Source organism: Myxine glutinosa, chromosome 4, assembly GCF_964187855.1.
Source record: "Myxine glutinosa chromosome 4, kmMyxGlut1.1, whole genome shotgun sequence".
Classification (NCBI taxonomy): domain Eukaryota; kingdom Metazoa; phylum Chordata; class Myxini; order Myxiniformes; family Myxinidae; genus Myxine; species Myxine glutinosa.
This window is the reverse complement of record NC_136264.1, coordinates 190,753,595-190,766,948: the sequence shown is the minus strand read 5'-3', so window position 1 is coordinate 190,766,948 and position 13,354 is coordinate 190,753,595. Positions and strand designations below refer to the sequence as shown.

At 42.3% G+C, this 13,354-nt stretch overlaps 1 protein-coding gene across 4 annotated transcripts in view; it reads right to left on the bottom strand.

The window, feature by feature from the left end:
* The window catches only part of LOC137425577 (filamin-C), a 103,200-nt gene extending 95,165 nt beyond the window's left edge, over positions 1–8,035 (bottom strand). For 2 of the 4 annotated variants that reach the window (XM_068114145.2, XM_068114147.2), the window contains exons 1-2: positions 7,968–8,035; positions 6,955–7,594 (exon numbers count right to left, since the gene is read on the bottom strand). In XM_068114145.2, coding sequence (XP_067970246.2) covers positions 6,955–7,369 — 415 coding nt within the window. In that variant the 5' untranslated portion in view covers positions 7,370–7,594; positions 7,968–8,035. Of the gene's footprint in view, positions 1–6,954; positions 7,595–7,967 lie in introns of those variants that run through there. The other 2 variants (XM_078776819.1, XM_078776820.1) reach the window with 1 other exon arrangement.
* Positions 8,036–13,354: the final 5,319 nt, after the last annotated feature.

Sequence of the window (13,354 nt, the reverse complement as noted above, 5' to 3'; positions counted from 1 at the left end):
ACTTCTTCAGTTATCCATATTCATTCGTTAGGAGTTGCTTTTAGTAAATGTGATTGCTGGTTTTTTCAATTTGGAAATTATAAATTTCAATCTCTTCCTTAGTTGTGTGAAGGTTGAACTTAAATTTTGTCCGACATATTAATTTCTCATCCAATCTTTTGACTCCGAATGAACATCTTCCATCATGGTTTTCAGTTTTTCAGCATTGTTTGAATTTGAAGCAACGTTGTTTGCGAATTGTAGGTGGGTTAGTCTTTCGCCATTGACATTCGTTCTTGTATTTGCCCAATTTATCTGTTGGAACACTACTCCGAGGCACGCAGTGAACAATCTTGGTGAGATTGTGTCTCCACGTGTGACACCTCATTCGATCTTCATCACGCCTATATTTCGGTGACGTTTCCAGGTTACTGTTCCACCATTGGACATTTAGGTGATGATGTGCTTGTACAATGGCATTTGCTTCCACAAGAATGATGGCATGAATGTCCTTGCACTTCCTGTAAAAATACATCCTCTCATACTGATGACATTATTTTTCCTGAAAAAACAGGGTGTCCAAAAAGTCTGAAATCATAGGAAAAAAATATTTTCAAAGAATATGGTCAACATGCTTCTCTCGTACGTCAGATAGACTTATTTGGGCTTGAGTGAAATTTAGCAGAAACACTTTCCACAATTTTCTCAGCTGTGTGAGGTCGGCCAGACCAAAGCTTGTCCTTCACAGATCCCGTTTCTTTAAATTTGCGGCCAAGCTTGCATAGCACGCTTTGGGTAATTCGTCTTCTTTCCGGATGTCTTGTATTAAAACACTTACATCCATTATTCTTTGGGACCACCCTTCCCGGCCATAGAAAAGGATAATCTCAATTTGCTCCTCTAAATTTAAAGCCATGGGTCAATACTAATCAGAAAAAAGAAAACAAATAAATAAAAAAAGATTTCCCCCCTATGATTCCAGACTTTTTCGGACACCCTGTATATTAGGTACAAGCTCCTTAATTAGCCAGTAATTATTTGTAGATCAATGGAGTACTACCCTCTGTTTTTTTATCACCTCTCCTATGGTCTAGCTCCCTCTGTTCTCAGCCATCTGACGTCCCTCAAATAACCACCCCTCCTCCACAACTTCTCCAGGATGCACGCATTCTTGCATTCACCATATTCTGGTTTTAAAAAACCACCTTTAGAGGCCATTTTTCCCCGCAAAGCGGGGGTTGGCCTTTTTCGGGCACCGTGGTTGTTGTTGTTGTTGTTGTTGTTGTTGTTGTTGTTGTTGTTGTTGTTGTTGTTCGTCCCGTTTTTGAAGCAATGTTTTTGAAACAATGTTTTTGAAACAATGTTTTGCAGCCAGATGCCCTTCCTGCCGCCAACCCTGTTGGTCGCCTTTTACGACAAACAGGGAATTACCAGTGAACTGGTACTCAATTTGCCGACCTTGGAAGGATGACAGGCTGAGTCAACCCCCCTGGCGTTAATTCAGCGATCGACCAGGATTCGAACCCAGGATCCTAGGTCATCTTAAGCTGGCACCCTAGCCGCTAAGCCAACGTCAGGCTTTCTAGTTAAACTCCAAAATTTCATGATTACTGTCCACCTCAACTACTTAGTTCCTTTTTTTTCCTCCCAATTGTGCAACTGCTCCCTCAGGTTAAGGATGAGTTTCCAGTGACGTCACTTCCGTGTGAGTATTTTCCCCGCAGATGTGATGCCATGGAAACTCGTGAATTCAATCTCATTTTTCTCTCCAGGGCTTCAAGCATGCGATGTTCTGTAATCTCGTGTCATCTCCTATCCCTACCCATCATACTTTCTGCCTCCAATAACCCAATCTAACCTAACCCACTAATTATCCAGTCACTGTTTCCTTCCTTTCTCTCTCTCCTTTTCTTGTTCATTCAATCCCCTGCTGCTTGTTCTCTTCATTTATGGCCCCACTGCCCCACTGTCAGTATGTTGCCTTTTTACCCCATGTCACCTCCTCTTTCATGAGCCTACATATTTTACTTTATAATTTATGTGCAGAGCACAAGCATTTTAAACTCAGTTTCCTGAACTATCCGTAAACTATGAAAATTCCACCATTTTTGCATAAAATGTGTAGCTACTACGTCTGCCACCGAAGGTGGTCAGAGGTTATGCTTTCACCCCTGTTTGTCTGTATGTTTGTCTGTGAGCAGGATATCTCAAAAGGTTGTGGACGGATTTGGACGAAACTTGGTGGATGGGTTGGGTAGATGTCAAAAACAAGCCGATTACATTTTGGTTACCAAAGTTTATGCCAATGCAGATCCAGCCTATGGGTAGTATAGAAAACGTAAACTGTTCAGCCTGGCAGAGGTATGCGCTCTACCGAGTGCCATTCTACTTGCAATTGTAATCTGGATCATAAAGGATATTTGAGGTTAAGGATAATAATAAGTTCAGCACATGAACAATTTCAGGAGAATATAAATAAAAATGGTGTGAAATGAAACAACAGTTTGGATGCAAACTCTTTTCACTTCTCTGATACTTTCACTTCTCTTTCATTCTTCCCAAGCGCCGCTGCCTTGTATGGTAGCTTGGGAGGTAAATGGCTTGTGTTTGAAGGATTTTGTTTAAAGGAGTACCTTCAAAGTGATATTTAACACATTTACAGGCATGCATGTAAATAATCATACATCTCTGTCACTATCGGACAGGCATCGATGAGAGATGCACGTCATCGTTACTTCATTTGTCTGCTTAAACTATCTACGCATTTTAAAGCGCCAAATACCAGGAAACATACTGTTATGGCCCACTGCAATTATGGCCCATATACCTGTATCATCCATGCACCCTATTATGTCACATAAATTGCCATTATCCGTAGCTTTATTGATTATTTAACGTCCAATTTTGTGCACATCAAGGCTAAATTGCATCAACGAAAGTGAATGTGAAAAAAATTTCAAACCAGATTCCCCATGGCTCGTCGATCATATGTATTAATTTTCACATTGATCTGTTAAGCGGTTCTGGAGAAGACGATTTTTAAACGTTTTAATTTCAATCAAATACGGCCGCCAGACTACATGACCGGTGACATCATAAATTTAATTCTTCACTCACATCGGGTCGTACATCAGATATATGAAGTTTCAGATTTTTTGGATAAGGATTTCGATTCAATAAATTATGGCTGGGATACCAGTATACAGGTGACAACATCGATATCACCCTATATACCCCATGGAGAGTTTTCCAGGTTTAAATTTTTTCCGTTGAGCAGTTTCGGAGAAAAAGATGTGCAATTTTTCCCTTTAATCCAATATGGCTGCCATAGTATGTGACCTATGATGTCAGTTATCAATAAAATATTCTCCATGTGGAGTCCCTCCTACATTTAAATTTTTTCATCGATCGGACAAGCGGTTGCCGAGAAAAACGTTTTTGAAGTAGAAAAAAACTATATACAGGGTGCCCCAACACCTTGCCCCCACCCCCCCCCCCCTGCCCAGCTCTACTGGGTTGCCACTGTACAATGGTGGGCATATAGCGGGAAGGATCATTCATTTGACATCTCAAATACCAAATTTCATAATGATCTAATGAGCCTTTCTTGTTCTGTTGCAGATTTTGTGAAGTGATGTCGTGGTCGGGTGATTCCGAGAAGAAAAGGTGGATATGCTGCATCATGGCTATCGCGTTCCGAGTCGCCAGGGATCAGACGCCGGGAACCATATCCCGATCCTGTGTTGCCAAGTACCTGAACAGGTCTGAGGACTTCGTCAAACGCAATTGGAACCGTGATCCCTTCGATTGCGAGATGGACAGCCGGCCCGAACAGACAGCACAATGTTTGTCTCAGGAAAGCAGGGATATCATCATTGAGTCACTTGCCAAGGAGAAGACAAGCATTCGAGGGCTCTAAAAGGAGATTGAACGGGTTCGAGGGAAGAAGAAGAGCTTATCACGTATCCACAGGTTCCTTCAGTCCATTGGCGCAAAGGCGTTTCACCAAATTCCAGCACCGAAACAGACGGAGAAGAACGTCGAGGATCGAATGTGGTTTTGTGAGTTTTTGAGCGAGTGGACCTCTGATGATTTTCTTTTCCTGGCCCCTTCTGATGAATTTTTCATTTATGAGGCTCGACGTCCCAACTTCCAGAACGACAGAATTTGGGCTCTTCACAATGATGACATTCCACAAGAACTCAAGCTTCGAGAGAAATCGAAGACAGCACGGTGCGTTGGCGTCTTCTTGATGACAGCGAAAAGGCTGATGTGGGTCATCAAAGAGCAAGGACAATCATGGGACGGCAAATATCTCCGCAACGTTGTGCTGACCCGCCATGTTATTCCGTTCTTACGGAACCCAGAAAATGTCCTCAGCATCAAGGAGACCACGTTTCTGCACGACCGAGCCCCGTGCATGAGCGCACTGGCGACCCAGAATCGTCTGAAGGCGAACAAGGTCGATTTTTTCGGAAACGATGAGTGGCAGGGAGTATCGCCTGACCTCAACGCCTGTGAACATTTGGGGGCGATACTCAAGGACAGAGTTGAACAACGCCTCCAGAATACCAGGGAAGAGCTTCTCACTGCTTTGACTAATGTCTTCGAAGTAATGGAGTTCGATCGTGACTTGTTTGTGTCTCCCTTGGAATCCTACCCCGCGAGTTTGTAGGCAGTTCGGTCGGCGGGCGGTGGGCACACCAAATATTGAAGCAAAGCTTTGAAACTGTGCACATGAGATGTCGATTAATAAAGCTTTTTTCCCCTATTCGTGGTTTGTCCCTACCTCTCCTACGTTGGTCTGGGCAGGGGGGGGCTAAGGTGTTGGTACACCCTTAGATGTGGACACGCAGACAGACAGACAGACAGACAGACAGACAGGGGCATTGCAATAGTGTCGCATTCCCTTCTGTGCGAAACTCTAAAAAGAGTACCAGACAAATACGATGTTGTTGAACATACATGACATTGATCTAGTACAGAGTGTGACATTAGTCGAGTCAATTTACTGTTGGTAATACAGTACTCAAAGAGAAAAGCATGGTTGGCTGAAAGATCACAGCTGGTAATAGCACAGGTGTGAGTAAAAGTCCATAACCTTTCCAGAGGGCCCTCAAAATGAAACCACAGCATGTGTGACTTAATACTCTACAAGTATCGAGTTACCATGGTCCAGTCTATGATCTCTCGTCACTATACAGAACAGCAAACCCGACACCGTCTCGTCGCTCAAGGCCAATAAACCATCCGAATGTGGAGGCGAAATGGCAACATACGTAAGAGGGTGGTGTTGGTGCCAGGTTGGTGTTGGTGCCAGCGAGAGTGGTATTCCCAGAATGTGATGATATCCATCCACACCAGCACCAAAAGGGAGCCAGAGTCCACAGGGCTTAACACAGATACTGACTGAATTCCCATGTATTGAGCCTTACCTCATCGTTGGTCATTCTATACCACCTCTAATGTACTCTTGGCCACCACTGTCCGTGCACTTGGTGCAATAACAATTTTTACCTCCACGTTGTCTCCAACAGTCGTCGGACATTTTCTTTTTAACCTACATGTAAATTTTCTAGCTCATTGAGAATCCGTAAGCCATTATACCACTCACAGTCAATTCTAAGCTGCCTAGCCTGGGTTCGAATCCCAACCCATCGACAAACTGTCATCCAGGTGTTTCACAGGCATGGTTGTTCTTCAATGTGTGTGCTGTCCATCGGATGTATGTTAAACTGGCGGCCCGTATGACCATTCATTGGTGGACATTAAACTGGCAGCCCGTATGACCATTCGTTGGTGGACATTAAACTGGTGGCCCGTCTGCCCATTCGTTAGTGGACATTAAACTGGCGGCCCGTCTGCCCATTCATTGGTGGACATTAAACTGGCAGCCGATCTGCCCATTTGTTGGTGGACATTAAACTGGTGGCCCATCCACCCATTCGTTGGTGGACATTAAACTGGTGGCCCGTCCACCCATTCATTGGTGGACATTAAACTGGTGGCCCATCCACCCATTCATTGGTGGACATTAAACTGGTGGCTCATCCACCCATTCATTGGTGGACATTCAACTGGTGGCCCGTCCACCCATTCATTGGTGGACGTTAAACTGGTGGCCCGTCCACCCATTCATTGGTGGACATTAAACTGGTGGCCCATCCACCCATTCATTGGTGGACATTAAACCGGTGGCCCATCCACCCATTCGTTGGTGACATTAAACTGGTGGCCCGTCCACCCATTCATTGGTGGACGTTAAACTGGTGGCCCGTCCACCCATTCATTGGTGGACATTAAACTTGTGGCCCATCCACCCATTCATTGGTGGACATTCAACTGGTGGCCCGTCCACCTATTCGTTGGACATTAAACTGGTGGCCCGTCTGCCCATTCATTGGTGGACATTAAACTGGCGGCCCGTCTGCCCATTCATTGGTGGGCATTAAACTGGCGGCCCGTCTACCCTTTCGTTGGTGGGCGTTAAGCTGGCCCATTCTGCCCATTCATTGGTGGACGTTGAAGCTCCCATGGTGACCTTCACGAAGAGTAGGCGAGCTGTCGCAGGCACACTGAACAAATTACAAATTCCTACCCTAACCAGAAGAGGGCATTTCATGAACGGCATGGCCACGCCGTCAGCCAATGATGCTACCCCGCAGCCTTGTGCTTCATACGAACAACGTAGAAGAAGAATGATACCACTGTCGCTATCGACATCATGCAGAAATCCAGTATGGTTGTACTTGGTATAAAATGGTATGAAACACTTGGTACATGTTGAACAAGTATTCATTTCCAGTAGAAGTACTTAATGTAATGATGTATGGACACACAGCTCATCTCTGGAATAATTATAGACTCCAAGGCAAATATTTCGAGCTAAAAGTAACAGCTAAGATCAGTTATCAGATGCATCAGTGGGATACAACCAGTTAACAACCAGTGCCCGATCGGACGAGGTATACTCACCTATGGACACAAGCTTGATGTGCTCACGATCCAGGAACTCCAGAGCTACCGACACGTTTTCGAGCTTCATTTGGCGGAAATTTGGACGTATGTGGAACTTTCGGTACATCTTCTTCTGGCTCAGCACCTCGAGCAGAGCAACGAGGCGCAGTCCATCGGCGAGGTCCTTCTGCAAGTCCATGATGCCCTTGTTGACGCATTTCAGGTGCTCGTTGCACCAGCGCGTGAACGTGTTCTGCTGGATCTTCTTCCACGGCGCATCCTCCGCCAGCTCTTTCTCCGCGGCTGGCATCTCGTCTTCCTCGGCGTAGTTCTCCTCGTCCGAGCTGCCTCCTGGAGGCACGTACCGCGGTACGTACATTTCGCCCGGAGGCACGGCGTCGCCCTCCGAGTGCGCTGCAAAGTGGGTGTTCATGGTGCCTCCTGATTGGTCTTGTACTTTTACCGACCACGATGAGTATCCTCAGCTACCTTGTGCGTAAAAAGCGGTTTTTGCGCTTTTATGGACCGAGAGCGATGCAGAGTCGTGCAGACACGCGCTATCTTCTGCCCGGTGGGTGCGGAACGCAGAGAGTCTCCTCGGATGCTATTATTAGTGGGACCAGCCGTGAGCCGTGGATTGCTTTTGGGATAGAGAGGCCTGGAAAAAAAGAGAAGCCACAAGAAATCTTCAAAAATTCAACATGGAGGATTCTGGCATGAAAGCAGTAAATTGGCCATTGACTTTGGTTATTTTTTTGATAACGAGTCCACGAGCTTATTGCTAAAGTTGGATAAAGAATCAGCCAAAATTGTTCGATTAGTTTAACAGATATTATAAAGTTAATGTTTTCAAACCAACACCATTGAAACTTGATATAAAATACGTCGAATATGTATGATATCAAGAAATACAATCAACTAAATAATTCCAATATTGACATGAAAGTTTAAAAGCACATAAATATTAGCTTGGGAGATAGATTCCATTAATGTCGCACGCTTTCAATCACAAATCCCTGGAAAATGTTCACCTTTGAAAGTAAAGGAAGAATCAGCCGACACCGCCTGGTGCTATAGTTGGTGCGCTCTGAGCGTGGATGGCCAGGTGCCTCCAGGGCAGGTCCTTTATAGGAACCCCCAAGTCAATCGGAGCCCACGTCAAACGTCCGAATCACGTCGGCTTGTGATTGGTTGACACGCCGAGTACCGCAGCTCATTGGCTACCCTCAAGTGTACTCCCGTCGGGAAATAATAGGAGACGTATCATGGCGAAAGACATTCCAATGTGTACATGTCTCCCGTTTGGTCGCACCGACGAATCAATTTGTGAACACATCTTGGATGAAACGTCACACATTTAATTAACCCTCACGCCATTTTCACATCGTCGATCATAATTCTTTCTATACTGAGGTTATGATACAAGGAATTAAAACTTGAATCGCAATTTGTTTAGTGTAATATATAGAAGGTGATGATGACTGTCACAGTCTGCTAGGCAAACAACATGTGTTTTACCAGACAAATTAAACCTCTTGGGTCAACAAGTGTGCAAAGTAAATCAAATTTACACCATTTACATGATATGTGTCATCGGAGGGTGAGAGGAAAGGAGGGTATAGGGATAATGGAGCAATAATGACAAAGATTAACAAAGCTCGAAACTTATTGATAATAAATGTTATTATTTAGTATGGATGTGTAATAATATACCTCATTGCCCAAAGAAATATCACTTTACCCTCAATCACCTTACCCTAATATATCAACTTACTCCAATAAATCACTGTGCCCTAATAAATCACTGTGCCCAAATAAATCAATAGGCCCTAATAAATCACTTTGCACTAATAAATCATTGTGCCGAAATAAACCATAGTGCCCTAATAAATCATCTTGCCATAATAAATCACCTTGCCCTAATAAATCATTATTGCTGAAAACATCACCTTGCCATAATAAATCACTATTCCTGAAAATTTAACCTTGCCCGAGTAAATCACTATTCCTGAAAATATCACCTTGCTCTAATAAATCATATTCCTGAAAATATCACCTTGCCCTAATAAATCACTATTCCTGAAAATATCACCTTGTCCTAATAAATCACTATTCCTGAAAATATCACCTTGTCCTAATAAATCACTATTCCTGAAAATATCATGTTGCCCTAATAAATCACTATTCCTGAAAATATCATGTTGCCCTAATAAATCACTATTCCTGAAAATAACATCTTGCCATAACAAATCATTATTCCTGAAAATATCACCTTGCCATTATAAATCACCTTGCCCCAGTAAATCACTGTGCCAAAATAAATCACTGTGTGCTAATAAATCACCTTGCCTAATAAATCACCTTGCACTAATATATCACTTTGCCCTAATATATCACTGTGCCCTAACAAATCACTGTGCCATAATAAATCACTGTGTGCTTATAAATCACCTTGCCCTAATAAATCACTGTGCCATAATAAATTACCTTACTCTAAAAAAAAATTGTGCCCTAATAAATCACTGAGCCCGAATAAATCACACTGTCCTAATAAATCACTGTGCTCCAATAAATCACTGTGCCCTAATAAATCACCTTGCACTAATAAATCACCGTGTCCTAATAAATCACTGTGCCCAAGTAAATCACTGTGCCCCAATAAATCACCTTGCAATAATAAATCAATGTGTCCTAATAAATCACTGTGCCATAATAAATCACTGTGACCTAATAAAGCACTGTGCACTAATAAATCAATGTGCCCTAATAAATCAATGTGCCCTAATAAATCACCTTGCACTAATAAATCACTGTGTCCTAATAAATCACTGTGCTCCAATAAATCACTGTGCCCTAATATATCACCTTGCACTAATAAATCACTGTGTCCTAATGAATCACTGTGTCCTAATAAATCACTGTGTCCTAATAAATCACTGTGCCCAAGTAAATCACTGTGCCCCAATAAATCACCTTGCACTAATAAATCACTGTGTCCTAATTAATCACTGTGCCCAAGTAAATCAATGTGCCCCAATAAATCACCTTGCACTAATAAATCAATGTGTCCTAATAAATCACTGTGCCATAATAAATCACTGTGACCTAATAAATTACTGTGCACTAATAAATCAATGTGCCCTAATAAATCACTGTGCCCTAATAAATCACTTTGCACTAATAAATCACTTTGCTGGAATAAGTGATTGTGTCCTACATAAATCGTAGTACCCTATGTAAACAATTGTCTCCTATATAAATCATTGTACCCTATGTAAATAATTGTGTCCTATATAAATCATTGTACCCTATGTAAATAATTGTGTCCTATATATATATATATATATATATAATTGTGCCGTATGTAAATAATTGTGCTCTATGTAAATAATTGTGTCCTATATAAATCATTGTGCCCTATGTAAATAATTGTGTCCTATATAAATCATTGTGCCCCATGTAAATAATAATGTGTCTAATGTAAATAATTGTGTCCTATATAAATCATTGTGCCCTATGTAAAAAAAATTGTGTCTAATGTAAATAATTGTGCCCTATATAAATCATTGTGCCCTATGTAAATAATTGTGCCCTATGTAAATAATTGTGTCCTACATAAATCATTGTGCACTATGTAAATAATTGTGTCCTCTATAAATAATTGTGCCCTATATAAATAATCGTGTCCTATATATATATATATATATATATATATATATACGAGCCCGATATATATATATATATATATTATTTATATATATATATATATATATATATATATATATATATATATATATATATGATTGTGCCCGATATAAATAATCGTGTCCTATATAAATGTATGTGCCCTAAGTAATTGGATTTTAAAATAGACCAACATGGCCAAATGAACCAACAGGTCACAATAACACGCCATGCCCAATTAACAACTACACCTTTTAATAACAAATTGTCGGTTCATGGAAGAATGAGACATTATTTCCCCCCCCCCCCCCCCCCCAAAATAATTGTAATGACGCTTCTGAATCATATCTCGTATATTGCAATCGTGTTCCTGACAAATTATTTGACATCATGCGCCTTAAAAAGTATTTCTTTAATCACCACAATGTGTGACCGAGGTATAAAAATCCATCGTGGACATATTGAGCGAGGGACGAGCGACGCATGAAGACTGACGGTACGGGCTATTCCTGGCGAATGAGTGGACCAGGCGGCCACAGGCGGGCCCTTCAATCATACTGAGATAGGCCAACAGCCAAAAAGCTGCCCACGAGCTTGAGGGATGCAAGGAAGGTTCTAGGTGTAGAGCCGAACCGAGGAACATGGACAAAATCACTCAGAGAGAGAAAAGTGTTTGAGACAATCAATTTGAAAAACTCCTTTTAATTTGGCAATCAATTATTGATCCTCCCCCTGTCACTTATGATAGGAAATTTGGTTCACTTTTGATGCCGTTATGTTTAGAACCACCAGGGCAGCTCCTCATGTGGTAGACACCTGGAGTTAAAGCAGCCTGTGGTAGGGCTAGGAGCGGCTGTTGTCAAGTTGTGTTTCTGGTGTCCAAGCGGAGTTGTTGAAGGCCATGCTCTATTTCGCCAAAGGTTGGCGTTGTAAATTAGTCTGTACAGACATCATAAAAGTGCATACACTGAGTTACTGTCGTGTTAGCGTGGATTTTAATTCCTGGGATATAGTCTGGACATGTGCCAACTTGAGCATTTCTCTTGGTCTGTGACATTCCCATTGTGTTCTTCTCTTACAGTAGTTTGTATCATTCCCATTGTGCTAAGAATAAGAAGTCCACCCCACTATATCTACACATCCGATTCGGTCATTTCGTTCAGTATAAAGAACATTTTTCATTAGAAATTCCTTGCTATATTTCTTGCTAGAGATACCTCTTCTGGATTCTGACCATCGAATCAGGACTGAGGAGGTGGTAAAAGATGGCTCCACATTATTAAATTATTTATACTAGAAACGGTACCCGCCCTACTGGCGGGGCTTCAATTGGGAGGCCCAAATGAAAAGGGAAAATTTCAGAAATTGAAGGCATTTTTTTATTTTAAACGATTTATACAAACATCCGTTAAATCATATCACACGCAAATCATCAAAATCTAAACAGTATTTGTAGAATTTCAATAAAAGCCACATCACTGTTCATATTGGTAAATATTATTCCATCGTGTTTGGAAAAACTAGAAAATTGGAAAAATTGGAAAAACAATAGAGCCTATTTTACTCCAGGGGGTCCCAGGATTACCCACTCAAAATTTCGTTGCGATTGGTTCTGCCGTTTTTGCGGTACCTGGGAACAGACGGACAGACATTTGGTGAATTATAGTAAGATAAATTTGTAAATTTTCTCTTGTTTATGTGACCAAGTTATTACTTTATCAAAACAGTGAACAAAAGCTTTTTGGAGAAGAAAGGCATTGCGAGATGCCAGTGTTCATTTAAAATAATTACAAGGACATCGGTAGACATATTGGACAGATCAAACAATTTTCAGACTTGGCATTTAATATGGATTTTTTTTTTCTTGACTTGGGTTTACTTTCTGAACTCAGTATATCAATCTGGTGAGTTTCTTTTACCCTTCGGTGATGTCTTTGTTGAAAGAACCATGTCACTGATTGTCTTTCGCAGCAAGAAGTCAATAACAGGATTATATCACAGGTGGCGTGACAAAATGTAAGGACAGGTACATTTGACGATTGGCTTCACAATCGGGTATATAAGGGTTGTTGCGTTCTGTATTAGTGGAAAACAACTGCTGCACATCTACAAAAGTTATTGCCGCTTCCTCTGGAGTTGGTCCGTCAACTTGACAATGCTGTTTGTCATGGAGTGGTGGATTTACGAAATTCTGGCATGAAACAGCGTGCTATTGCTCGGCAGTATGGCATCACTCAAGGTCAGGTGTCAAAGATCCTGAAACGAAATGCTCAGAGGGGTGTCCCTACTCCAACACCGAGGCCAGGACATCCACGCGGAACCACAAGGAGAGATGATCGCCAGCTGCACCGGTTAGTCTGCAATGGCCGTACCAAGTCAGCTAATCGGCTTACGGCTGAGTGGCAGCAACTGACAAATGTGCCTGTATCCAGAAGGCTAGTCAACCAACGACTGGTTCAAGCAGGCTATCGTGCCAGGCATCCCCTGAGAAAGCCACGCCTGACCAGACAACACAGCCAGCGCCGATTGCAGTGGGCCAGAGAGCACCGTCAATGGCAGCCAGGACATTGGAATCACGTGACCTTCATTGACGAGTCTAGATTTCTGGTCTATCGTCAAGATGGCCGCGTCCGTGTGCGCAGACAAGTGCATGAAGCCCGCAACGAAGATTGTATAGTGCCAAGAGTCCAAGCTGGAGGTGGTGGGGTGACCGTTTGGGCTGCTTTTCATGCAG